Source organism: Pleurodeles waltl, chromosome 10, assembly GCF_031143425.1.
Source record: "Pleurodeles waltl isolate 20211129_DDA chromosome 10, aPleWal1.hap1.20221129, whole genome shotgun sequence".
Lineage (NCBI taxonomy): Eukaryota > Metazoa > Chordata > Amphibia > Caudata > Salamandridae > Pleurodeles > Pleurodeles waltl.
In genome coordinates, this window is record NC_090449.1 from 979,790,149 (window position 1) to 979,817,487 (window position 27,339).

Below are 27,339 nucleotides of genomic sequence, written 5' to 3' on the forward strand. Positions count from 1 at the left end.
TAACATACTTCCATCTTGGAGATTGTGAGGGCAGAGTATTCCAAATATTTTGGATTTTGTACTTAGACTTTCCAGGACATCAAACTTCTCAAGACCTGGCTGTTTGAGCAGTAGCAGCACCTCTACCCCTTCTCCCCCCACCTCAGCGCCTTGAGACCCCCATGGGTGAGTAGTGCGCTTTACAAATTCCTAATTGATTGATTGAGAGAAATCATAAACATGCTCAGACATCATAATAATCAACAAATCAACAAAATTTGTAAGTGCTTTTATTTCTTTAAATGTCTTCCATGTGTCTTTGAACCTACAATACTATTAACATTGGTGTATCATGGAATAGGAAACTTACACTGTTAAACAAGTTGTTTACCAATTTTATCCAGGTTGTGAATTGGTTTGACTCTTGATAAAAAATTGCACAATCTCTTTCATGTAAATGTAACGTTTGCCTGATAATTTGAATAAACACTTTACAGTGCTGTAGAGCTTCATGAGGAAATACTGCCTTATCCCATCTTTCTACTTTAAACCAACAAGTTTGGCAATTCTTCATCTCTGAATTGGACTAGTGTGACATTGCCAGTCAGGGGAGAAAGGAATTAGACACATGGAGATATTGTGCCATATATATTGTACATCACATGCACTGGTTGTCATTTTATCTTGTGTGGAATTCTTTCAAGTAACCTAGCTTCTTCATATTGATATTCATACATGTTCCTCTGCCCACTATGCTACAAGTATATTGTGAGCAATTAAATATGATATGTGCATGTTGTTATTATGACAATACATTTTGCAAAACAATTGTCAGATTTTCATGCAACACACAATGCTAGGTATTCTGAAGTCAGGTGAAGGGTCAAAATAGGCGTTCTGTTTGCTGACAAATATTTGATTACAAGCTATGTAGGAGAAAGTAGCACAACAGTAGCAGAACAAATTGGTTCCAAAAGCAGGTACTTGCAAAACATATAACCAGAGATTAAGTATTTCCAAGATTTATCAAATATGCTTGTTGTTTTCTCATATTAAATGTAAATTTAATTCTAATGAGGTTAATTTATTTTCTGTAAGTCTGATCACATTTTCCTCAGCTTTTCTTCAGAAACATGTGAGAGAGAAATACATCTGAAGTCTAGATAATCTAGTTACATCCTGGTATCTTTCATATCTTTGATATTTAGATACCAACATTTCTCACCAATAATCAAATTGCATAAGTACTCTAAATGTTTTGGCTCAGCAAAAAAAAAACGTTTTCTTTCTTTATTTTTGTTGCAAACAATAGTGTGCTACAAGGCTGAATATTTTGCTACCATTTCTTGGAGTCCCACGCCAGAAACCACCCTGTAAATGTGGATGGTTCATGTCCTTGTTTCACAGTAATGATTGGGATTCCTTTGTCTCGTCCAGAAGGATCTGTCTCGATATATTGCTTGGCTGTAAAATGTTAAAGATTTAATTAAAAATGAAACATTAGTATAAAAAAAACAGTTTTCCAACAACAGAAATATTATATCATTAACTATATTTTTGCTATTAACAGCTGTTGTTGTTTCTTGTGCGAACTTATAACTTTGTCTCTAAAGTTTAACAAAGATGAAAAGTTGCAGAATTTATCACCTTTCCAAAGCTCAGTATTCAAATAAAATGAGCTGGAAAAGTGTTTTACAAGATGTAGTTCCCATAAAATGTCACTGCAATTGAATTGTTCTGCACAAAGTAGGTCTCACAGTGCTTTTTTCCTGTGAAGCATGCTTGTCATGGAACTTTTCTTTCACTATTTTTATAGGCTTCAGCAACTTAACTTATGTATGATGTGTGTATCAACTAAAAATAACAGTAGACATGTGTGAAATGTAGTGATGGCTGTTCGAGCAGTAGCAGCACCTCACCCCCCCACCTTCTCCCCCTCCCGTCCTCAGCGCCTTGAGACCCTCACGGGTGAGTAGTGCGCTTTACAAATCCCTGATTGATTGATTGTATGTGTAAATGCCGTGTGCAGCAATGAAACATCTCTAAAAAAAGCTTTGATTCACATAAGCTATTAAGACGTGCGGGGAAAGCTAAGGTAAGTCCCGAGAATAAATCCTTCTGCGACAAAGGGTAAACAAATGGCAAGTATTAAGGCAATCATATAAATTTTGTGTCTTCACTTCTTATGGAGATTCATATCCTTCATCAATCTTTCAGTGAGCACCGACGTGAGAGATCCTACACGTCATCCTGAGTGAGCCCCAAAGTTGCCTGCCAGCATATTGAAGTAGCAAGCACGGCATACACTACGAACAGCAAATGGAACATTTTTTCCATAGACCGACTACTAAGCGCCACCAAGGACCTCCTGCAAAGACAACAAGACAGATCTACAAACCATATAACCACATGAGAGGGCTTCACAAAAGAACTAGGTGACATATTTGCCACCTTGATGACAAGAAGAAACTTACCACAGCAAGAGTCCCTACAGGATCATCTCACTTTCACCCTCACACAACAGCAGGAGGTAATGGCATGTATGAGATGCATAGATTCAACATTTGGAAAACTCTTCTGGAGCCCGTGCACTGATAGCCTACAGTGACAGCTGGGATGGAACAAAGCAACACTGGAAAAACTAATATGGACAATAAAAAGGGGAAGGGAAAGACTCACTCTGGGCAATGCTCCTTTTAGACATAAAAAGTAATGATCATACACTCCACTGGTGTAAAGTAAACACACTGCAGAGACTGACACACCAGGGGATTGCTTGTAGTTGACTGAAGAAGCTTGGGGCAAAGCATCTGAATGAACACTTGAACCACTGCAAGGAGGAGCAACTGCAACCAAGCGCCCCTAGAGAAACCCAACTCTGTCAATAATTTAACCAATAAAAAAACTGGAAGTGCAGTCCAAGCTGATCAGCTATCTCTAGACCCTTCTGTGGACCCTATTATACTAACCAGTCAGAGAATAAAAAGACAGGTACCTAAAGGGAGCCGGGATGGGGCCCCAGGCCCTAACAGAATTGCACCTATACTATTCAAACAGGATGCCACATCCTTGTCAGAAAAACTGGGGCTGATGTTCCAGAAGGTAACAGTAGATTCAGCAATCCCTTCCTCATGGGGAGGGTTTGTAATTGCACCAATGCACAAACACAGCAACAAGAGCAGCGCAAAAACTATGGGTTTGTGGCCTTAATTGATAACAGGGCCACATACTTCACTGGTGCCATACATGAGGAATTAACATCATGGTCCTCGGAAAATCAAATCATCCTGTTAAACCAAATTCTGTTACATACAGACACATGGATGTAAGTCAAGCTGGGCATGGGGTCACAACTCTCAAGATGTATTCCGACCACTAAGGGATTGAAGCATGACTGTGTCCTTGCACCTACACTTTTCAATCTGTTCTTAGTTGACCTAACAACAAAACTGGATCACTGCAACTCCCACACCCCGAATGTGGGTGGATTAGTACTATCTAATCTCCTATATCCAAATGAGCTGGTATTAATAAGTGGCACTCCGATCGGCTTGAAACACCTGCCTGACGCCACTCAAGATTACTCATCAGAACACGGCCTAAAGATCAGCTTTGAAAAAATACAAACAATGGCTGTGAATAGCAGGAGAAGAAAAAACATTCAGCTGGCACATTGCCTGCAAAAGCCTGGAAGAAGTGTCAGAATATAAATATTTAGGCAACATCATAGATAGCAAAGGCTCATTTACTTCACAGAAGGAGGCCCTGCATCTGAATGGGAATACACAAGCACTGGCCCTAAGAAACCTTAAGAAGAAAGTGGCAGGATCAACTCCAACACCACTGCTCCAGGGTATGCAAGCAAAATTGATCCCAACAATAACCTATGAGAGCGAGCCATTACGTGGCAGAGACTCACCAACTTTAGAAAGAATTATAGTTGCATCATACAGAACGATCTTTGGCCTTCTTAAATAAACCTCACCAGCCCAGATGCGATTAGAATTTGGTCTACAGAGGAAAATCTTTTGCCAGAAGAGGAGCATGGCAAAAAATCAAGAACTCAGAACCAAATATTTTGAACACACATTTATGGCTGGAATTGACGGCTAGGAATAATTTGCCCACCAAGGCATACCTTAACGAATCAGTTATTATCTCTAGTTTACAGGATTATCGGTAAACCGTGTCTGCTCCTAAAAGCTGGACAACAAAACCACCAGAATCCTCTTGTCCATTAAGGATAAGGCAGCAGTGACAGACAAAGCCCATGGCTGGCACCTGCTGCACAGTTACGATACAAGAAAACCACAATCCTACTTTCACACAAACTATTCTAACTCAATAAAAGAAAGTTTTCTGAGATACCCATTGTGAACTCTACTCCGGCTCTTGCACCAACATCCCTGGAAACGTAGTCCCACCACAGCCAATTGCTGGTTGTGCGGAAAGGCTAAAGAGGACATGGTACACCTGGTGTGCAGCTGCAAGGAGCTAGTGGCTGAGCGAGGAGCTATGTTACCTCCGCTCGGCAATCAAAGGTGTAGTCGAACGTGCAGACAAGGATTTCTGGCCTGCTTTACGCCATCGGACACACAACTGAACAGCAGTTTTGTGAAATTCCTAACCAAGGTAGAAAAGAAACTCTGAGAACCAGCTGGGGTGACCTTTGCACATACATGTTTATTAAACAGCACTGCACCTCCTATCTTAGAACTGTCGTTTCAAATATCCCCTAACATTTGCAACTTCGATATTTAAGTCCCCTAGTTATATGACCTCTCTGTCTGTCGATTGCACAGATGGCACTGCAAGATTTTAACCTTTCACGTGGATGCTCTATTCAGTCTAAAGTTTTATGGATCTCAGTCCTCACCTCACATTTTGTAAAATAATTTAATATATAACTTTGTCAGGCAAAAAAATATTATATGTAAATGGAAAATTCTGCATTTGCGACATGGTAAAACTGCTATTTGTAATGTTTTAACCTTTTCTTTTTTTTATACGATTGATGTGTTTTTGTAAAGGTTTCAATTAACCACACAACTTTTTGAATACATTTGAAACTAGTGCTCAAACAATGCCTCGAATATAAGGCATTCGTGCTCTATTGTTCACTTAATTTGGAAAAAAATACGAAGCAATTGTAGAAGGAAGAAAGAAACTCCAGGCTAAGAAAGAAGGAAAAAGAAACAAATGGTCTCTTGAGTATGTCTGGAATGCTGCTCCATTTGCAAGCTTACATGAATACTTCTAGAAAGGTCACGGGACAGGTCCAGGGAGATCCTATTCCTGCTGTGCAGAGCTCTCAAGTCCTGATATGTTTCCCAGGTCCATGCATGGCGATGCAGGACTGAACAAGGAGAGGGTGTTTTTTCTACAGTAGATGGTCCCTTCAATGCACTTATTATATGGAACATATTTTTATAACGTAGGCCAACTGTATTTCTTACCAGATTTTAGAGATTCTTTACGTTCAACTTCATTAGCATCTTTTCCAATCCAAAGAAATATCTGTAATGTAATGGAAAAAACACATTTGCATATACTCTGAAACTCTGAAGAAAGTTGTCATTTCTATATCTCTTTTACGCAAAAGGCTTTGAATACAACGTTTTATTTAAATAAAAGTTATTATTAATCAATCCAAATTGGTACTTGCTTTAATAACCTAGAGGGATAAAAAGCTGAATCGACTTTGCCAAAATGCTAGTCTTTGACCTCCAAACCATACACAGGCCCCAACAACAACTGCTCTCCTTGCTGTGCTATCTTATCAGCATGTGAAGAAGTCTCTTTCCAAAGTCTTGATCATCATTTTTCCCTACTTTCTGTAACTTCGATATCATTTTTTCTCACAGATGCCAAGACTGATACATTTTCTATGCCTACTTTCCACTATATTGTCACTAAAAGTTCCACATTTATGCCTTAGCATAATCATGATTTGAAATCTACGCTCCTTACAATCCAGAGAGAGTAGAGGAAGGGTATGGGTCAGCCACCCAGAATTGCTTTCTGGATGGCTGGTCACCTAAATACTTCTAGATCGACGTGGACAATAGAAATTATGTATTATAATAGAACCGACATGCAATCATCAAAAAAGAATGATGGAGAGCTTGTGACCCTATTTGTGGGTATTCTTTCTTCCAAATACATCTCTAAAACGAGGGTTTGTTTCTGAAGAAAGAAAAAACATTGCCAATTGCATACAGGGAGCTTTCTCAATGCATGTCATGGTCATTTTTCTATTTCTTTGCCAAGAAGTAGCCTCATTCCTGTTGCGGACTGACCTCTTGAACAAAAGTTACTGACAGTAGAGTTGGCTAAGGCTTTGTATCTGGAAACATCTCAGTTTCTCTACATCTAACTTCCATGGGAAAGCAACGGGTGTGGTGAGCGGGATCCCTGCCAATTTGCAATGGGATTCTCAGCTCCACCAACCCCTAAATGAGGCCCTAAGTGTTTAATTGTTATTAATCTACTCCCTTATGTAAGTTTTTAATCCTTAAGTATGCATACATATCTCCTATTGTTCTGTTGTAAGAGAGAAAATTGACTGAAAAGTACCAGAGACGGTATTGTGATGGGTGCAACGGAGAACAAGGAATTTTTCTTCTGCTTAATATGGGTCAGTGTCTGTATCTGTTCAAATACTACCTACCATACCCTTTCTAGCTAATAGATAATGAAGAACTTCACCTCACCATCTCTTAGGAGAATCTATCTGTTTTACTTAATGAGTACTTAAAAGTTACCCAATATATGTGATTGGTGATGATAGGCTACAACAGGGTGGACACTCATGCGTGTTGTGGTGGTGCTTCAGAAAATCTACCTATGGATGGTGACTCACGAAAACAGGTGTACCCGGATTGTGTGTGTGGGCATTCTTTTCAGTACAATGAACCTCCTCTTCCGCTCGTGCAGGGTGGAGCTCACAGAAGGCGTGTACAAGTAATGTACAAAAAATTCATAAAGCCGCAAGAAAATTAACTAGAAATGGTCTTGCTAATGCAAAAAGTAAAGGAAAAAAATGTGAAGCTTTCTTCAATATTTGAGGGTAGGGTCCTGACAGGAGAGCTACACCAGAATACAAATTTGAAATTATTTGTTAGGTGTGCGCTACTGGAGATTAGATTAAAATAGTCATCCAATGTCTGCATCCAATAGAGTATGTGAAGAACTAAGGCCGAGCCGTAAAAATGAGTACAGCAACGTGCATTGTTTTCGGTCAAGAGGATGCAATTTTAGCCAATACAGGCAATGCAATTTCAGTCAATTGACAACAATCTTCAACAATAACCAGATGTTGGAAGAAAAAGAAAAGAAAGGCCTTTAAAGGGAAACAGAAGAATAATGCTTGTGTATACACATGCCTGCGGACAATTCTAAGCTTTTTATCTCTTCTGATGTATATGGTAGTTTTTCCTAAGCATCCAGCGTAGCCGTGTTCCTGACATATGCATAGGACAACCTTTTTCCCTAATCACATCACTGGAGCCTTTGCTATGTTGACGTGCTTGTTTAAAAGGGCGTTCAGTGTTTGGCTTCAGGAACAACGCAAGTGGATTCTGCTAAAATAAAGAAGGTTGGGAGTATGACTCCAAGGGAGCTTAGTGTATGATACATTACATGATACAAATACTCCGATTTCAATGGACTGAGAGGGTTACTACCTGATAAGGTGGCAAGTTTACCAGTGAGTAATTGTAAGGTAAATGGAATTCTCTTAAGTCTGGAGAGCATATATAGTTCAAAAGAACACTCCTCAAAATGAGGTGGACCATCTCTCCTTGGTTGATGAGCAAAGAGCAAAAGTTGTGGTGATGTGCTTTCCACTATCACACAGTTTGTGCATGAAGTGACAGAAAGAGAATGGCAGTGAACTTTGTCAAAAAGCTATGACGCTGCATGTCAGTCTGCCATTGGCAAGGGTGGGATGCCAACAGTCAAAGGACTACACAATTCAGTGTTAGAATTTTACTACATATGACCTGATGCATGGGCCTCACATTTCCTGAGTGGCCCTAAAAAGTCAACTACAGATAATCATGTATATGCAGTCACTGAGTCTCACTTTCAGTGAGTGAGACTTCATTAGTGAGAGGTTCAAAGTCAAAAAAGTTGGGTGATAATGCTGTCAAAATTGGTATTTCCCTGCATGTCTGCTATAAGTATAAACAGGTGCAAGCATTGCTCAGAAGGGTTGCAGTGTAGCTTTTTGAAAATCGTACCAGCACATTAGAGTCCTTACTGCCAGCAAGGGACCTGATCTGCTTATTGTCTTCTCCCAAACAAACTGCCTGTTCTCTGAGTTTGCATGCTCTCTTTGGTGTGCTGACCTCTTCCCATCACCCAAAAGCAAGTTCATACTCCATTGTGTCCATTGTATCCTCAGTATGTCTGTCCTTCTTTAGTGTTGTGGCAAACTCCAACCCCCATTCTTGAATTATCAAACTATGGCTGCCCTCCATTAGTCTTCTTGCTCACCTTCAAGTTTGCACATTGTATAATACTCTTCTAGTCTCTGAAGTCTATCTGTTCTGCTTGCTCTTCCTACAGCCTTCTAGTTCTCCCAGTTCGCTTCTAGTATACAACATTCCTTTTGCAGACCTCTCAAATTTCTAATTTCCAACCAGGGTAGCTCATCAATTCCTGGCCCCATCCCGTTTTTCCTTTGTATCATGGTACTTCTATAAATGATATAGTGATTCTGTCTGTTGCATTATGGAACAAATTATTACTCAATAAAAGGCTAACAACTAGTACCTTTCATGTGCAACTAATGGGGAGAAATAAGGTATACATCAAAGTTACTAGGAAGAGTAAATACACAGCAATATAATGAACAGTTTGAGTCTGTATTATTTAACAAGGCATGTACCACACAAGGGCATTCCAAATGATAAGCTGTAATGGCACAGCACTTGCGAAGGTGATGTGGGTTTGTGTGCTTGTCCAGGGTGGTCTTTATATTCCTCCGGTAGTGGTGTGGGATTCTACTTATCAACATACCATATAAGTCTGAATTGAGGGGGTAGGAAATCACCTTATCCATCCTTTGCCAAGATCTGAGTCAAAATCTTAGTCTTCGCATTCATAGGCAAAAAGGATTGGTATGATGCACATCACTCAGGCAGTCACTCACCTTGAGGATAACCCAGATAGTGATGCTCTGCAGGTCCCTGGGAAGAAGCCAGTATGTAGGGAGTTGTTAAACATATTAAATAGGTGAAGGCTGAGAAGAGTGCAAGTCTATTAAAGAGCTGCCTAGCCAAGCTTTTAGGTGTGGGGGTTCTTCCCGAATGCATGATGCTTAGTCCCTCAGTAATATTTTCCTCAGATAGAGGAAGTTCCAGGAACTCCTGGTACAGGGCCAACAATGCCTAGAGCTGCATGTCTCACCTAAAGTGATCAGTAGTCTCTTGAGTGGGCACACGTCTGCTGGCATACATCAATTGGTAGTAGTCTGTAAATGCGGTTGCAATTACAAGTGTACCGATTGGTACTACTCTAAAGGCATCCTGCTCTTCGGTGACCGTATTAGAAGTCTGCTCTCCCTTAGCAAGCCACTATTGAAGCTTACACTTCTGGGACACTGTCTGAACTATCCGAGGTCTGTTGAGCAGTGGCGGTTCCTCCGTGGAAGCGGAGGAGCTATGCCCTCTGCACTGCTGTGCAGAAAGCATAAAAAAATGATTTTATTACCATTTTATTTCTGATGCTTTCTGCCAGCAAATGAAGTGTGAGGGCAGGGCGGACAAGTGAGTAAGGCAAGTGTTTTTTTAAAAATATTTATATTGGTGTGCATGTTATGTGTATATGTTATTTGTGTATGTTATGTTATGTGTGTATGTTATAATAAGTGTGAATGTTGTAGTTTTTTGTGCCTCTCCAATTTATTTTGCTGCCAGCTGCCACTGCTGTTGAGTGCCAAGTGCTTAGGCTCTAGTCTGGCCGTCTCTAGTTACTGAGCAGTTGTGGTGTGTTCAAGTTTGTAAATTCCTGCTTTACAGTCATGATTCTTATTTGCAGTGCAATTATACTATGTTTACTTGCTCGTTCCCACCTCCTAAGAAAGCCATTGCCGTTCCCCAGATCATGCATCTGTTTGCTTCACTCAGCGTGCTGGGGAGGAAACCAAGTTGTTGTTTATCTGAAAGCATTCATATGTCTTTTCCTGAAGATAAGTAGTGAAATCAGCATCCACCAGCCATGATGCCTTTAGTCACCAAACACCATGTGATACTGTACGGGCAATGCCGACCAATATCTCAAGAGGGTAATGGCTGATGATACCTCAAAGAAAGATGAACAAACCCGTGACCCATGCCAGGTCAGTGATGGGATTGAAGAAATAATCAATTCAGGAGAGAGACCTGTGTGTAGCAAGCTAAAACATGTAGAATTATCCAGTGCTTTATAAGCCCACCGTGCATTGCACAGTCCAATAGAGGTCACAAATAATAGTATGGTGTTTCTCAGGGTCTCAACCGGGTAAGAACAGTAGACATCAACTCCTTTCTCCATAATTGCATTAAAGTCACCTTAATCACCATAAAACCATAAAGTGTACGCATCTTGGAATCATTTAATCTCAACAGAGTACTGCATGAAAAAGCAGGATTTTTTTTTACGCTCACCCAATATTGACCTTCGAATCTGAATTTTATCAAAACATAGCATTCCAAACTATAAGTGTGGAGGTGGGGTTCCTCAAGTGGGGATTGTTTATGCAAACGAATTTCCACACCTCAGGAACTCTTCAAAACATCTGTATGGTATACAATATGGTACTGATATCTCCTCAGTCAGAGGAGGGTCACTTTGAAAATGTAAACACACTTGAGACTATAATTAAGACCATCTACATTCAAAGTAGGGATGCAGCATCTTGGCTCAATAGTGACATGGAACTAGGCTATGCTAGGTGCATTTGAGGCAGAAAAGTGTACCAAATTGAAAGTTTTCACCGCCAAGTTGGGAAGATAACCTGACTAGGCCAGGCCCCGTTATGAACCACCCAGACTCTGTATAGAGCTTCACCAGCAACATGCATACACTGTATAAGTACCAAATATGAGCACATAACTGCGCCCCCACCAAACAATTTAAAATAGGGTGCTAGTTAGTATTTGATAATATCTTGACCTTAGGCCAATGTTAAGTCTTATCTATGTTAGAGGTCATTTCACGAATTGATTTCAGGTTAATTTATTAAATAAATATATGTTTAGTTATTAAAAACCATTGCATAAAAATACAGTACAATTAATCCTGGAGCAGTCATAAAAGAATAAGAAATTTGTTAAAATACCCAGATTAAAATAATTTGCTCACAAATGACATATCATGATGTATTGGGAGGTGATTGTCAGAAAAGGTGTGAACATTTTTGCAATTCAAGTGCCCAATTTATAGTGAGCCGATATGTATAAAGATGGGCATGTGGGCAAATGGATTTTACGATGCATATTCTCGTGACCAGTGTAAAATTTGAAATTATGGAAAGCAATTCAGTTCTTCCAGAGATTTTTGGCAGTTAAGTTTCTCTTTAACCGGGTCTATGAATTTCACAAATTGGGCAGTAAACCTGCTATCGGTGCCCTGGAAGCATTCATGAACAGCCCGGTGACAGCTACTCACCTGCGGTTCCTTAAATATAGGCTTTACCCAGAGACATCTTTCCCATTCAAAAAAGCAGAAAGGTTACAGTACATGGGACAGCGATTCCCACAGAAATGGACAGAAACGACAGGAATTATATTTACTTGCATGTCTCCATTTTTGAGCCACTTCTCCCACATCAAAGAGGCCCATCCGTAATCTTAAAAACTTAAGTTTACAGTTTCACCCCAGGGATACAGGGAATTTACAATGGGGTTTCCTCTCGGTCTAGGTTGGTACTACATATTGGTGTGGACTTTTAATTGGAGGGCCCAGAAATCTACCTTTAAAGTTTTTCTCATAAATGTCCTGTAATTCTTCTGAATACTGTGCTTACCAAGCACATCTTATGAAGATTTCTGCATTTTAGTTTTCATGTTAAACCCAGGGGCAGAGTTATGAAAAGTAGCACTGCACATAGTGCAGCGCCACTTGTCTTGCGCCCCTTAGCTCCCCCTCTAACGCCCCCATGTGTGTGCTGTATTTAAAATACGGCGCACCATGGTGGTAGTCAGGGGGACTAGTGTCATAATTCTTTACGCTAGTCGGGCGCTTTGCAGAACTAACGTCATAAATTTTGAGCTAATCTGCAAAGCACCCAGAGGCCCATTGAACACAATGGCAGCCTCTTTTTAACGCCTGCACTTAGCAGGCATTAAAAAATGCTGATAAAAATGGCGCAATGGAATCAAATTGATTCCTTTGTGCCATTTTCACAGCCTCTCTAGTGCTGGAACGCCCCCATGCATACATTATACCTGGCACAGGCATAATGTGGTGCAAGGGTTTACAAAGTGGCGCGAAGCAAGCATTGCGTCACTTTGTAATATGGTGCAGCGTTTTTGCCCTTCAAACCCCACATTAACGTTTAAAAAATGACGCTAATGTGGCATTGGAAGGCACTAGGCCCTCATAAATCTGGGCCCAAGACTCTAGTCACCTTTAAGCTGTTGAGAGGAAAACAATTGCCAACACCCATCCAATTTCAAAGTCACAAAGAAATAAGAAATACAGCTAATTTGCGGGAAACCGTCGCACGTAGTAATTACAGTAGTGTCCTGCTGGACACATTCTAGTGTTTTACCAGCCACTCGGCTGAGGGCTGGCCTTACATATACACCCCCCACACCCACCCAACACAGGCGTCACCAGTCAGGTGACCCTGCCAATAAAAAGGGCCATTGGCCAGTTTGTAGAACCCTACCACTGTGTCTGCGTCACATCGTTTACTAGTATGAGGGCCTAGGGCCCCAACATCACAATTACTAGAAAAAATATCCGATGCCGTAGGTTTGGGTAAGTGAGATGCTCCTCAAACCACTTTTAAGCCAATAATCAAGAACTATTGAACACTTTGCTCTGTATAAAGTTGTTGAACACCCTTACTGCCATTTTTCATATGTATAGGAAGCCTTTGATAATTGTGACACGCACTTGCTCAGATGAAACACTTCATTAACAACTAATAATGAACAATCCCTGCACTAATAGCATTAATATGTCAACATAACAAAACAAAGTCTACATTTAGGTTATCAGTACCGGTGTGAGAAATGTGCTTAGTTTGCGTAATTATTTGACAATTTTAAGGATATTCTGGTAAATTACGGGTAAAACTACGATTTGGTGCTATATCGTTGCATGACAATGTGTGGCAAGGATGCATTTTACGCATTTAAAAGCACAAAAAAACACAAACAAAAGTCACTTACATTGTGTCCTTCGCACTTTTTTCGTGTGCTCGTGCTAATATTTTTTTTTTACCCCAAATAACGATGTGGCATAGTAGCACGATTTCGGTAAATTTTACATAACAAAAGTAATGCAACATTACCTAAATTATGTAAGATTATGCGGTGCCAATGCAAATTTCACATGGAAATAGTTACTAGTTGAATAAATCAGATCAGATGTGTGCTCAGTATATTTGTCATATTCAGTTGCTCAAAACGTCCATACTTAATTAGACCAGCAAATAAAATTGAGAGTAAAGAAGGATATTAACATGGTGTGCAGAGCTCGAAAATCATCGAACTGTTGTTATTAGATTGACAAGACACAAGAAATACATTTCCTACCTGTTCCCATGTATCAAGCAACATGACGTCATCTTCTGCGAGGTCGTCCTGTGTGAACTCTCCTGGAACCTCTTCAATCTTTAGAAATAAACAAATACATAAATATAGTTATCACCAATAACAAAAACATAAAAATACAAAAGGATGATTGTGACTAGTCAGCAAACTACCTCCCTGTCAGGTTATCGATTTTCTGGTGTGGTGTGCAGGGAACTGGCCTCTAATACTGGTGAAAACGCTTTAAATGCAAGCTATTAGACGATAAGATGATTATTTGACACAACCGTTTGTTGTACAACTGAGGATGCAACTGGAGTGCATTCATTTTGAACACTATTAAAACACTATTCGTGACTTGAAATGCAACAAGCATTTTCAAAGCCAATATGGTGGCTGGCATTTTCAGTTTTTGGACAGACTTACTGCGCTCGATTTGTCTAATAACAAGCAGAATAAGCACCCAAGTTGCCACTAGCATGTGCAAGGATATAGGGCCTGATTACAACTTTGGCGAAGGGGGTTAATCCGTCCCAAATGTGACGGATATCCCACCCACCGGATTACGAATTCCATAGGATATAATGGACTTGTGATATGGCGGGCGGGATAACCGTCACATTTGGGACGGATTAACCCCCCTCCGCCAAAATTGTAATCAGGCCCATAGTATTTTCACATGCCCTGACCTGCTGGCCACATGCAGTAGTTCATAGCAGCACACTCATAAATGCACTTCGGGGTAGATTTATGGAAAGTGGCGATGCACTGAGTGCCATACCCCTTTCCTTGTGCTCTTTAGCATCCCCCTACCGCCAACATATGTGCGCTGTATTTGAAATACGGCTCACCATGGCGCAGGGTAGGGGGCAATAGCGTCATTGCTCATGACGCTATTGATGTACTCTGCAGGAGTAGCGCCAAAATATTGGCGCTACTCCTGCAGAGTACATAGGGTTCCATTCTAAAGAATGGAAGCCCCCTTTTACACCTGCTCGGAAGCAGTCGTTAAAAGTGTCCTAAAAAATGGTGTAAGGAAATCTCATAGATTTCCTTATGCCATTTTTTCAGATCCCCTAAGGGGGGAACACCCCCTTTGCATACATTATGCCTGGCGCAGGCATAAGGTAGCGCAAAGGATTACAGAGTGGAGCAATGCAAGGTCTTTCTTCTGCTAAATAAAGGCAGTTCAGCGAGGGAAAACACAGTAAAGACATGGATTCCCAGTGCAAGAATGGTCTACCGGCTCTGGAGCCACGAGCTGGGGGTCGACAAGAACAATAATCTCCAGGCCGCATTGTGTGGTCTCCCAACCAGTGCTCTAAATGGGCAGGTACTGTCAGGTACTGAGCACCACTAAAGTATACAAAAAAGTGATGGATGGAATGCTTGAACTAATCTCAGCCACTGGTAATTACTTGCACACCATGCCACTTCAGTTTGTACCGAGGTATAAGCAAATCAGTCCTAACCCTACTCCAATGGGAAAAGTTCAACCTGAATTGCCAAGTATGGTTTGTTCCTGAATCGGAACACAAGCATCCCAAGATCCGTTTCGCCCTACTTCGGGGTCATCAGCCAGGTAAATATTTGTTCCAGTGACACAGTATGCAAGGGATTCATGCCTGGGCATTCTCATCCCAAGTAGGGTGGCACACTAAAGTGTACAAAACAATGTGATGGATAGAATGCTTGAATTAATCATGGCCACTGGTAAATACTCGGGCTGCATCCCAATCCATCGTCATTTCGTGCACCATGCCACCTAAGTTTGGTCTCACCTATATGCAAATCAGTCTTGACCCTGCACCACTGGAAACAGTCCAGCCCGAAATACCAAGCCAGGACCCTCCTGAATCTGAACATAATCAAGTATTTTTGTATACATTAGGTACTTTTAATCAGAAAGTACCAGCATTTTGCATCACTGGTGCAATACTTTTAATGGGAGAGTACTGGCACTTGTCAGTAACAAACAATTACTTGTGGGCATTGAGCACTTGGGATTCTATAGGGCATATTTATACTCCGTTTGTGCCGAATTTGCGTCGTTTTTTTCGATGCAAATTCGACGCAAAACTAACTCCATATTTATACTTTGGCGTTAGACGCGTTTTTTTCGCCAAAGTTCATGGAGTTAGCGTCATTTTTTTGCGTGAACACCTTCCTTGCGTTAATGATATGCAAGGTAGGCGTTCCCATCTTAAAAAATGACTCCGATGCATATGCGTCGTATTTATACTCCCGGGCAAAAATGACGCCCGGGAGTGGGCGGGTCTAAAAAACCCGCATTAGCGCCGGATTTTAGCGCCTGGGTCAGGGCAGGCGTTAAGGGACCTGTGGGCTCAGAATGAGCCCAGAGGTGCCCTCCCCTGCCCCCAGGGACACCCCCTGCCACCCTTGACCACCCCAGGAGGACACCCAAGGATGGAGGGACCCACCCCAGGGACATTAAGGTAAGTCCAGGTAAGTATTTTTTTGAATTTTTTTTTGTGGCATAGGGGGGCCTGATTTGTGCCCCCCTACATGCCACTATGCCCAATGACCATGCCCAGGGGACAGAAGTCACCTGGGCATGGCCATTGGGCAAGGGGGCATGACTCCTGTCTTTGCTAAGACAGGAGTCATTTCAATGGGGGATGGGCGTCATAAAAAAATGGCGCAAATCGGGTTGTGGCGATTTTTTTGCCTCAGCCTGACTTGCACCATTTGTGGACGCCCATACGCCATTTTCCCCCTACGCCGGCGCTGCCTGGTGTACGTCGTTTTTTTTAACGCACACCAGACAGCGCCGGCAGCTAACGCCGGCTAACGTCATTGAATAAATACGGCGCCCGCATGGTGCTTCAGAATGGCGTTAGCCGGCGCTAATATTTTTGGCGCAAAACTGCGTTAGCGCAGTTTTGCGTCAAAAAGTATAAATATGGCCCTATATGTCCACTTAAAGCACCATTCCTGACCCTTTAATAATGTACAAATGTTTTTGGACTAGCAGGGGATGAGAAATACAGGACTATTATGCCAAAGGGTAGCAGAGAAGGCTAAGGGACTTTTTTGGCACACAGGTTTCTCCACCATAAACGTTACGGATATCCCATTGGCAGTATTACAATTCCAATAGGAAATAATGGGATCGTAACATGGTGAACGGGATATCCGTCATGTTTGTGATGGAGTAACCCCATTGCCAAACTCTAAACCATGCCCATATTTATGGAAGGTTAGCGTTGCCTTAACAAAATTAATTTTGAAGCTAAAACAGCGCTAACTTAACTCCATATTTTGACACTAGACCCGTCTAGCGTCAAAATGTTAGAGTTTTCGCCATTTCTAGGAAGTGCCAACCCACCTTGCGTCACTGAGATGCAAGGTAGGCGTTACCTTCCACCTTCCTATCTATACTTAGACAGGAGTCATTTTCGGCTGCTTGTGTGTCAGAAAATGATGCTAGGCTGACTAGCGGCAGATATTTTGCCACTAACCATTCTTGACCCACTAGCGCCATTTCTCCAACACCATCTTTTCTTGAGACACTAGCCATTCCTTAGCACCATTGTGTGCCATTTAATAAATACGGAGCATGGATTACATTAGAGAATGGCGTTAGCGTAGTTGTGCGCCATTTTTCATAAATATGGGCCTTGGTCTTTTATGAAGAGCTGAGGCTGTGATGTAGAGTGGCCTAAGGCTTGATCATACAGCACACTAGGCTGGTGAGTTTTGAAAGGGCTGTTCTGACTGGGGCCACAGTTCAAAGTTCCTTGCTCTGCCCCAATGCAAAGAAATTTGAGGGGAGATAGGAAGGTACATAAATCACTGATAAATCACTGCTATCAAGCAGGGACACTGCAAGTGACAGATGGGGGAAGAGAGCATGGAGCAGCGGAGGTGGTACAGAAGAGAAAAGAGAAAAAACAAGATACAAGAAGAGAGAATGAGGAAGCAGGGAAGGGGAATTGCATAAGTTAATAGAATTGGAAGATGCATTACAAAGAACATGGAGATGAGGTGGAAAAGAGAGGGCTATGGGGAGAAATGGTTTGAAATGGGAGCAATAATAGAGTAGAAGGGAAAGAGAGATGTAAGAAAATAGAAAAGTGGGGAAGAATAATCAGAGGGATGGCACAACAGAGAAGCGGAAAATGAAAAAATAGAGCTGACAATGGAAAGAAGAAGGTAAAAGAATAAGGGGGAAGATGTGGAGCAACACAGGTGGTGGAGATGGGAAATGAGAACAGGAGTACAGAACAAGGAGTGAGAAAAAAGAAGAAGAGGAGGAATAATAAGAATAATGAAAAGCAGATATGATATTTAATATTGATGTGTTCCAGCTCATGTCAGTAACAATATGAAGTGTTAGGGGAGTTTCCCCAGGTATTATCGGCAACAGCTGCTGTCTGGAGTTGTAGAGTGACACAGTACTACTCAGCACGACTCAGGGCAAAACCAGCAGTGGCAGCGAAACACAGGCTGTCTCACTGGGTGCCACCTCACTTTTTAGACTCCATTTGTACACAGTGCCTATTGAAGTGTTATCTCGATGCTTAAGTGCATTGCTCATGGATGGCTTGCTATAGCCCCAGCCCTGCAGCATTTGTCTCTCCCACAGCACAAGATTCAATGAGGAAGTCCTATGTGTAGTGCATGCAGAGATAGGAAGCAGAAAGTAGAGGATTTGTATCATGGGCTTAGGATGTGGACAAGACAGTGCCTGTTTATTCCAATGAGGTGGTGAGACAGGTTGCTGTGAATCTGGGAAGCATGCTTTAGATGGGAGATACTGCAGTAGTGCTGACTGATGAATGTGCTCTCGTCTTGGTGCTCAATTTTATCACTCACTTCAGGATGAACATTGTAAGAAATTGGATTTTGGATGTTGACTGGACGGGGAAACCTGGTCAAGCGGCAAACACAATCCTTGTCAGGGTGAGTGACAAGCTACTATTAAATGAACGTGTGCTCAGCCGTCTGGTATTTGGCACTTAGCAGTCAGGCTTAATTTAGTGGCAATGTGTAAAGTATTTGTGCAACATTCAAACAGTAATAAAGTGAAGAACACACAAGAAGGATTACACACACAGTTAGAAGAATAAAGCTATTTTTACTAAATAAAAGAAGATGAAAACAACACAAATCCAATCAGTAGAACTGGAGATATGCAGGTTTAAGAATTTCAGTACAAATAGCACCAAAAAGCACATAGTGAAAGTCACAAGTTCAGGCCGACTGTGATGGAGAGTGGGCCGGGTAAAGTGATACAGTGAGGACTGCTGAACAAAATACCTTAAATCCTGGCTTGCTGATCATTGCGAGGATCCATGTTGAAGATGCATTGCACAGCTGAAGCTGAAGCAATGCATGCATCAGCTCCGAGATCCGACGGGCCTCCTGTGTGAGGTCCTGCAACATCATCGATGATCCTGTCAATGAGGGCTTGCGATGTGAAGTCTGGCATTGAGGATGTGTTGAGTAGTCTGTGCAATACATTGTTTCAGAGGCGCTGTGAGGGATGCAACGAGAACTACAGCATCACCATTAAGGCTGCCATTCATGAGAGATGAGAGGGCCTGTGTTGAGGATGCATTGCGCAGTGGCGCTTTTATTGGGGTGATAGGCTGCAATGTGATGCGGGTCTTGGAAGTGGTACCGATCCACATGGCAGGGGTGATATGTCAGTTCTGTTTTGGCTTGTGCTACACAGCAGAAGAGATGCATCAGTTTCCCTGGATCCACAGAGGCTGGCAGAACACCTTAGGCCTACTTCTGAATGTCCGGGACTGAGGGAGCACTACTTGAAAGGCTAAGCTCACAGACTGCAGAATTCAGGTGCTGGGCTCACAGTTGTTGGAGACTTCTGCCCCTGAGCCTCAATTCAGAAGACCAGCCAACTAGCCTTTGGAGTCACTCTGGTGATCCTGGGTTGAAATGTTGGAGAGCCAGTCTTTCTCACCCACACAAGAGGGCAGAAGGCAGCAGGTCAGCACAGCATGGCAGCAGTCCGGCAGAGTGGTAGTCCTTTCAGCAGCACAGGCAGCAGGCCCAGAAGGGTGCTCAAGAGTTGGTGTCTAAGGGCCAATATTTATACCAAAATGTGCCTTTGAAGTGTTGAGAAGCTTCTAGAGGCATGCCTTTGAAGTGCACATGTGCCCTGATTTCCTTGCCTTCCTCCGGACTTACTACAGAGGGTATGCAGCCCTTTAGGTGAGGCAGGACACAATCCATCGAAGTGTAAGTGGGGCTGTGCCAGGCTCCTGTCTCCCATATTGCCAGAAATAGCTCATCCAGGCACACCTAAGCTCTCTATTGTGTGTGGCTTTCACCATGAGTTAGGATTTTTCATTACGATTCCAAAGACACCAAACTTGAACGTGCTGCCTGTTACCATTTCAAAATTACAATTTATTAAATGTAATACGTTAACTCCAATGTTATCCTATTGGGGCCAGATGTACGAAGCCGTTTGCATGTCGCAAACTGCAAAAATCGCAGTTTGCGGCATGCAAACGGCCGAACGCGATGCTCATTCCCAAATTGCGAGTCGGTACCGACTCGCAATTTGGGAATGCGACTCGCAAATAGGAAGGGGTGTTCCCTTCCTATTTGTGACCGCATCGCAACTCAGAGTTGCTTTGTGACCGCGAATGTGGTCGCAAACCAACTCGCAGTTACCACCAGTGTCACACTGGTGGTAACTCATTCGCAAAGGGTCCCAATGGGACCCCTTCCCCTTTGTGAATGCCGAAAAAAATATTTTTTCAGAGCAGGCAGTGGTCCTATGGACCACTGCCTGCTCTGAAAGAAACGAAACCAAATGGTTTCGGTTTAGTTTTTATTTTGCAGCTCGTTTTCCTTTAAGGAAATCGGGCTGCAAAATGAAAAAAAACACTGCTTTATTTGCAAAGCAGTCACAGACATGGAGGTCTGCTGACTACAGCAGGCCACCATCTCTGTGAGTGCAGGGACTCGCTATGGGGTCGCAAACTGCGACCCACCTCATGAATATTGATGACGTGGGTCTTTGCGACCCCATAGCGAGTCTCAGAAGGTGTCTGAGACACCTTTCTGCATCCAATTTTGCTAGTTGCAAATTGCGAGTCGGTCAGACTCGCAATTTGCAAGACGCAAAATTGGAGTTTCCTACATCTGGCCCTTGAAGAGGTAGACCTTCCAGTAGTGAAAAATTAATGTACGAGTTTTTCCACAACCAGGCCTAACCTAATGGTGATTTGCATGCATTAAAAAGGAAGGTTTATGCCTGAAAAAAGGGTTATTTTGCCAGGTCGAAATGGCAGTTTAAAACTAGAGCTACTTAAGTGGGTGCATAATGAGTGCTGCAGGCCCACAAGTTGCATTTAATTTACAGGCCCTGCGCACATGTAGTACCACTTTACTAGCTACTTACAGGGAAATTAAATGGGTCAATATGTATAAGCCAATTCTACCATTTTTAGTGAAAAAGGCACACGCATTTTAGCACTGATTGACAGTGGTAAAGTGCGCAGAGTCTTAAGGACAACAAAAGCTAATACACCAAAAAAATAGAAGGAGGAAGGCTAAATGTTTGGGAATGACCTTGCTGAAAAGGTCAGGTTCAACAGACATCCATTTAGTTGTTGTATAGAGGCCTGGTTCCCGCCCAGTGTTGCTCATAGTGCTTCTTATGACTCGAGAGTGACAGTGATAATGAAGCCTTACTTCTTGGATTCAGACACAATTATGAATTGCTTTTCTGTTGACTTCTTTAGCAACAGCACTTTATGTCAATTCTCAGGCAGAAGGATAGTTTCTTGAGAATCACCATGTTGTGCCTGGCAACTTGTATATCTTGTCAACTAAAAACAGACATATTGCCATTATTGGTGTTGTGGTTGATGCACTGCATTTCACAGCAGGATTATGTGCTACTGCTGTTAGTGCCCCATTTTCCACTTCTTCCAAAGCCAGAGCAATGGGCACCCACATGCAGCCACTTCAGTTGTTTTTTTCTTTAATTCTCATGAACAAAGAGGCATTGCTTTCTGTTCCCAACACCACTTCCAAATGCCAAAAAGTGTAAATATGCAAAATGTTGTGCACCGTTCCAATACATGACTGACAGCCCAGCAAGCCAATGCCTGAAGTGGGCTCACTCAAAAAAGGCAATAACTGAAGAGGGCTGACTAACACCCCCTTACTCTATACTACATGTTGTGTTTTGTGTGTTATTGTTTAAGTTGTTTGCAGTGGACCCATGATGGCTTGCCACATAACTAAAGCTGTCTATTGCCAGACTTTAAAAAAGATGCTTGGTGGAAAAGAATTTACACCATTTTTTCATTAACACTGTTGTTGGTAAAGCAATGTAAAAAAGTACCTGTTTGACCAAGACAAGGACTATTTTATAGCACATACCACAAAGGGCATTACTTCTTTGATGGGAAAAACAGGCATGCATCCAGGGTCGTATGACTACCTGCATTACTGTGGGGCTACTCTGGCATTAGTGGGACTAAATATTGAATTACAGCACCTCACTTGGCAGAAGCTGAATCCGAGATCTACACTTCCACCTTTATCTCATGGCCAGACTGGAAATACTAGAACCTTGATGAGCCTCAATGAGAAGGAGGAAATACTCCAACTGATGTTGAAAATACCATCAGCAGTGGCAGTGTTGCGGTTGGATGACCAAAGCGGTATAATAACTCATTTCACTAGTAATATTGCTATCCCATGTATTACCCTTAGAATTCAAGGGCTGCTACAGCGTGGGGGTAATGGTTACTATTGATGCCCCACTCTAAAACAATGAGCAGGTGTGTTACAATAGAAGTGCACAGTTTTACCATAAAACTACTCCTATTATGTTTGCCATTATAATTTTTGGAACAACTTGTATTAGGCACATGGGCTTGCAGCAAGCCCTGTAAATAAATGAATATTACTACATTTTATATATAGCATTTTGTTTGTAGCCTCCTGAAGAAGATGGCAGATTTATTTTGTTATTCGGTTATCTTTAAATGAAAAACATGGTTCCAGTGCCATTTATATTTTTGTAGCCTGAACATTCTATTAGAAGTACCAGTACAGAGCAAGCTGATAACATCACAAAATGCTATAATAAAGCATAAGAGTATACTCACAATAAATCTTCCTGTTTTGTTAGAGCATCCATAGAGTCGGGGTGGGTGGTCCTCCAAGTTAGACTGGAGCAGAGCTGAAGTCTGGTATTGGGTTTTACCTCCTAGTGCTTTCCAAAATTCCTCTGTAAACAGCAAAAGAGGAGGTTTCTCATTAGCATTAGCAAAAGGTATAGCTCAAAAAATGTTCAAATGTTTAAAACGACTAAAGGTCTGCAATGAGTGAAAAAGTCAATTTAACTGTGGTCCCAAGAGATTTTATCCTGTGACATCACAGAAGCAGTAGGCTGTGGGCAAATAGGGAGTTTGCAGAATACGGTGAAAAAACTGAATTTCACTGAAAAAAATAAAATGTGACATTATAGCTGGTTATGTTAATAAGATTTTGTCTTACTTTAAAAAAAATCAGAAATCAACTGAAAAAGACAAAGGGTAAAGTGACATTATAGTTAGGTCTTGAAATGAAACTAATGTAAGCTAACGTTTAAAAAACAAAAGAACTCTGACATTTGCCACTTAAAATTTACTGAGCTAGCTATAACTTGCACCCCTTGCCATGCACTGGTTATGACTCAACATATTTCATCACTCTTGACATGTTAAATGACGTCATTGATGAATAACTGATGATATCTTCAATGGCATTATATTTCATATCATTAAATCTTGCTCGTGCGATTTGTCCATATTTCCTAAAAAGAGCAGTTTGACCCACAAACAACATTTTTACTGGCATCCTTGCCTTATGAATCAATTCCTGTAAATAAACAGGATCATCGGACCATCTTGCTTTTGGGAATGTGTTCAAATATTTTCCATTCAGAGGATCCAAACCAGTGTTTCTTGCTCAAAACTTTTTCTTGAATAGCGCCAAGGCAAACGTATTTGCAGTACATCTGTTACAAATGAAATCACTCATTTGCTTACAGTCAAACCAGTGACACTGGGATAAGATAAAGTATAAGATAGATATGCTGTGTGAAAAATATAGGTTTTGTGCTTATGGAGGATCAATGTTTAATCTTGGTGAAGTGGAGTGCAGTGAAAACAAGTGCCATGAGACTTCCAGTGAGAGTTTGAGGAGTATGCAAGAGATGCCAGCTATATCTATATCAGAGTAAGGAGAAGTCTTTTGTGGTAGACACCAGATATTTCACTGTGGGTTACTGCCGGGTGTGAAACAATCATGCTCTTCACTATGGAATGTGTTGAGCCATCAACACAGAAAAGGTATACCACCATAGATTGAAGGGACATGACATTTGACAGGAACGGGTTCATTCACTACAAGAGTATGGGGAGCTTAGAAGGCAGGATGGACATAACAGTATGGAAAGTAACAAAGGTAGAAGTGGAGTAATGTGGGAAGTTGGGGATCATCTAGGGTAGAACAGCTGTGACCCACTGAGAAGCAGGGGCACAGAGTGTTTGATACATTACGCTCTTCCCTATGAGAGTATGTTATGAGCATAAGGTAGATCAGGTACATCGGTATGAGAAGAAGAAGCTAGGATGACTAAAGAAGGGAGGGCCTGAAGGAAATAACACATTTTTGATTAAGGGTGGGTGAAAGTTCTGGAAATGCTAAGAACAATGTACTTCACAATGTGAGGAGGACTGTGTAAAGGAGAGAACTTACAGTTCTTTAACAGACATGAAAATGTCATTACCTTGATCTTCACTATGGAACAGAGGGGCGGGTGCACTGCGAAAAGGTGCTTACATGAAGAAGAGTGGAATAGTGCCTGGGAACCAATGCACTTTGCTATGGGCGGGACAGGTAATATAGTAGAGCAGCAATTTCATTTGAACCTATTCAGTCTACTTCCAATTAATATTTAAGCTTTGCCTACATGCAATAAATGAGGAATACAACACCAACCTGGCTCCTGGCCTTCTGTGATTCTAGTGGGTTTGCATTTTAATATATTGGCTACATACTGAGCCCCATGTTCTTCGTCTTTGCTGGCTCCTTTCCCTATCCAGGTGAATCCAGAGTTATTTTTGAGCTTTAGAACAAATACATCATTTGAATTCAGTGACATTGCCTTTACATCAACCTGGGATAAAACAAATATAATAATTCAATAGAAAAATAGAGGTTCAAATGTAAAAAGAGATAGTACATGTAGACTTTTTTGGTTCTTTCTTGTGATTTAGGATGTTAATTAGTATACAACTTATAAAATGTAGCCCATTAAGACAATGTCATAAAACAATCAGTACAGATATTTTAAATGAAGAATGTATTTTCTAAACCGCAAATCAAAACTCTGATCATCTGTTTTGATCATTCTGGTAGGACAATGGATTTTAGGAAGGGGCTGATATCCGCTGGCAGCTTAATGAGCCCAATAAAGCAATTTTATAAAAGAGGGACAAAGGACAACAACACTTAATTTTCAAAAAATTAAATCATGGGCCGCAAAATTGTGTTGCACGTGAATGCATCCAGAACAAGTGTAGCCAATCACTTAAATTACAAGTTGTGTATCTTGAGAAACATTCAAACTAATTGCTGAATTACAGAAAAGCCAACATATGACATATAATTACATCTGATTTGTACCTTTACATTTTGATGGTTACAGAATGAGATTCATGTGAGGCAATGACCGTTTGTTCTATTACATCTTGCTCCTGAGATAATACAAGACATAGCCCTGCCCTGTGTAATGATGGAAATGTCTTTGTTATTCTAATCTTAGTAATTGGGTCAAGGAATTGTTCTAATTCGATTGTTCTATCACAGAAGTATGTAATACAATGTGGAACACATTACCACAATAGTTCAAAAACATATCACATTATTAGCTAAAACTAATAAAATATTTACTTTGGTGTTCTTTTGTTAATTTTATTAATTATTACCTTAAACTGGAAAATGTCAGCTGAAACGTTGTAAATAAATACATGCTAACTCAATTGATGTATCTGCAACCAGAGTATAATAATTTGAAATCTTTCATTGTTGTGCCTTGGTGAACTTTGCATTGGTTGCAATGTTGATTTTGATTAAAATATATTGTTGTGTTAATTATTTATTGTATTCATTAAATGATTGAGGAAAAACTCCATCATCTGCGGAAGTGGGATAATGAATCTGTGTGCTACGAAATATCAACACTGTGATACCCCTGATACAGTTAATTAATACACATTCACAAAGCCATTTGCAGCCGCGAACCTAAATTTACAGACAAAAGCAGCTTATTTTTTGCCTGGCAACTACTCACAAAAGGATACCTGTCAGTCCTAAATTGTTTACTACTTCTTGGACGTACATCATAACAGGGTAATAGTATTTATATAGCGCTTACTACAGTTATGCACAAACAAATTCGATTCAAGGGATGTGAAGTGGAAGGGTCAACTTGTAGTGTGCCTTCAAATGTATGTCAACATCTACAAACTCATGAGGCTGTTTGTATTCACACATTCCTCTCTGATCCTTTCTCACTCACTGGAAACAAACAAAGATCGGATGCAGCAAAATGCTGGAGCAACTCGCCTTCCATGGTAGGAAAGGGAACAGAGTTCCCCAAGCTTTGTGGGTGTGTGGGAGAAGGGGATTTTCTGAGTACGTAATTGTACACTAACAAAAGTACACATTGGGAAAATAGCAGCCTTTAAAAAAATAAGTATCAGTATATTAACAATTACAATTTAATTGTACCAGTATTCATTTATATTTGTGGTATTAGTATTAGTGGTATTAGCACTTGCAGTAGTAGTAGTAGTATCTTGGTGGTAGTAGTATTATTCTTATTATATTATAAATATATTAACAACATTGTTACAACAATGACAATTTTTTTAATTTTTTTATTTTTATATAGCACAATTCAACCCAAGGAGCATTCTTATAGAGAACAATTCAACGCTTTGAAAGTAAAACAACATTGTAGATTGGAAATCTCCTTAGAATGAAAGTGAAGAAAAGCTATAAACATTGAATGTTAACAAAAAACAGTCACTCAGAGAGGTGCATGTAAAAGAACCCTAATTAAAAGGACGATGAGAGAGAGAAGCAGATTTGAGGCAAAGAAAAGAAAAGTCAGAGAGGTGAATAGGGACACGAGAGGGGCTTGGTCTACGGGGAGGTTACAGAGGTATCTTTTAAGGGAAGAGGTTATAGAGCAGTGAAGGAGAGGTGAAGAAGAGAACAACGGGGCAACACAGAGGAGAGGACAGGACAAAGGTTAAAGGTGAATATGTGTAGGTGGTACTCTGGCACATGGGAATACCAGAGGATAAGAATGAGAAAGGTGAGACGAGAAGGAGGAGTTAAGTGGCACTAGGGAACCAGAAAATAAAAGTACGATATGGCAAAGTAGGAGGCAAACATAGGGGATGGAGAGGGAGATAAGACAGAGGATGAAACAGGAAACAATATCATGTGTCAGTTTGCTTGCCTGTATTTGCTACCTGTTTTGCATGAAGTGAAATACTTATTCATATTTAAGTTTACTTAATGAAAGCGATAA

At 41.1% G+C, this 27,339-nt stretch overlaps 1 protein-coding gene across 1 annotated transcript in view; it reads right to left on the reverse strand.

Moving 5' to 3' along the window:
- Window positions 1-252: 252 nt before the first annotated feature.
- The window catches only part of SCIN (scinderin), a 271,318-nt gene continuing 244,231 nt past the window's right edge, over window positions 253-27,339 (reverse strand). Inside the window, exons 12-16 of the mRNA XM_069211821.1 lie at window positions 24,735-24,912; window positions 22,856-22,977; window positions 13,734-13,811; window positions 5,436-5,496; window positions 253-1,443 (exon numbers count right to left, since the gene is read on the reverse strand). Coding sequence (XP_069067922.1) covers window positions 1,316-1,443; window positions 5,436-5,496; window positions 13,734-13,811; window positions 22,856-22,977; window positions 24,735-24,912 — 567 coding nt within the window. The 3' untranslated portion in view covers window positions 253-1,315. The remainder of the gene's footprint in view (window positions 1,444-5,435; window positions 5,497-13,733; window positions 13,812-22,855; window positions 22,978-24,734; window positions 24,913-27,339) is intronic.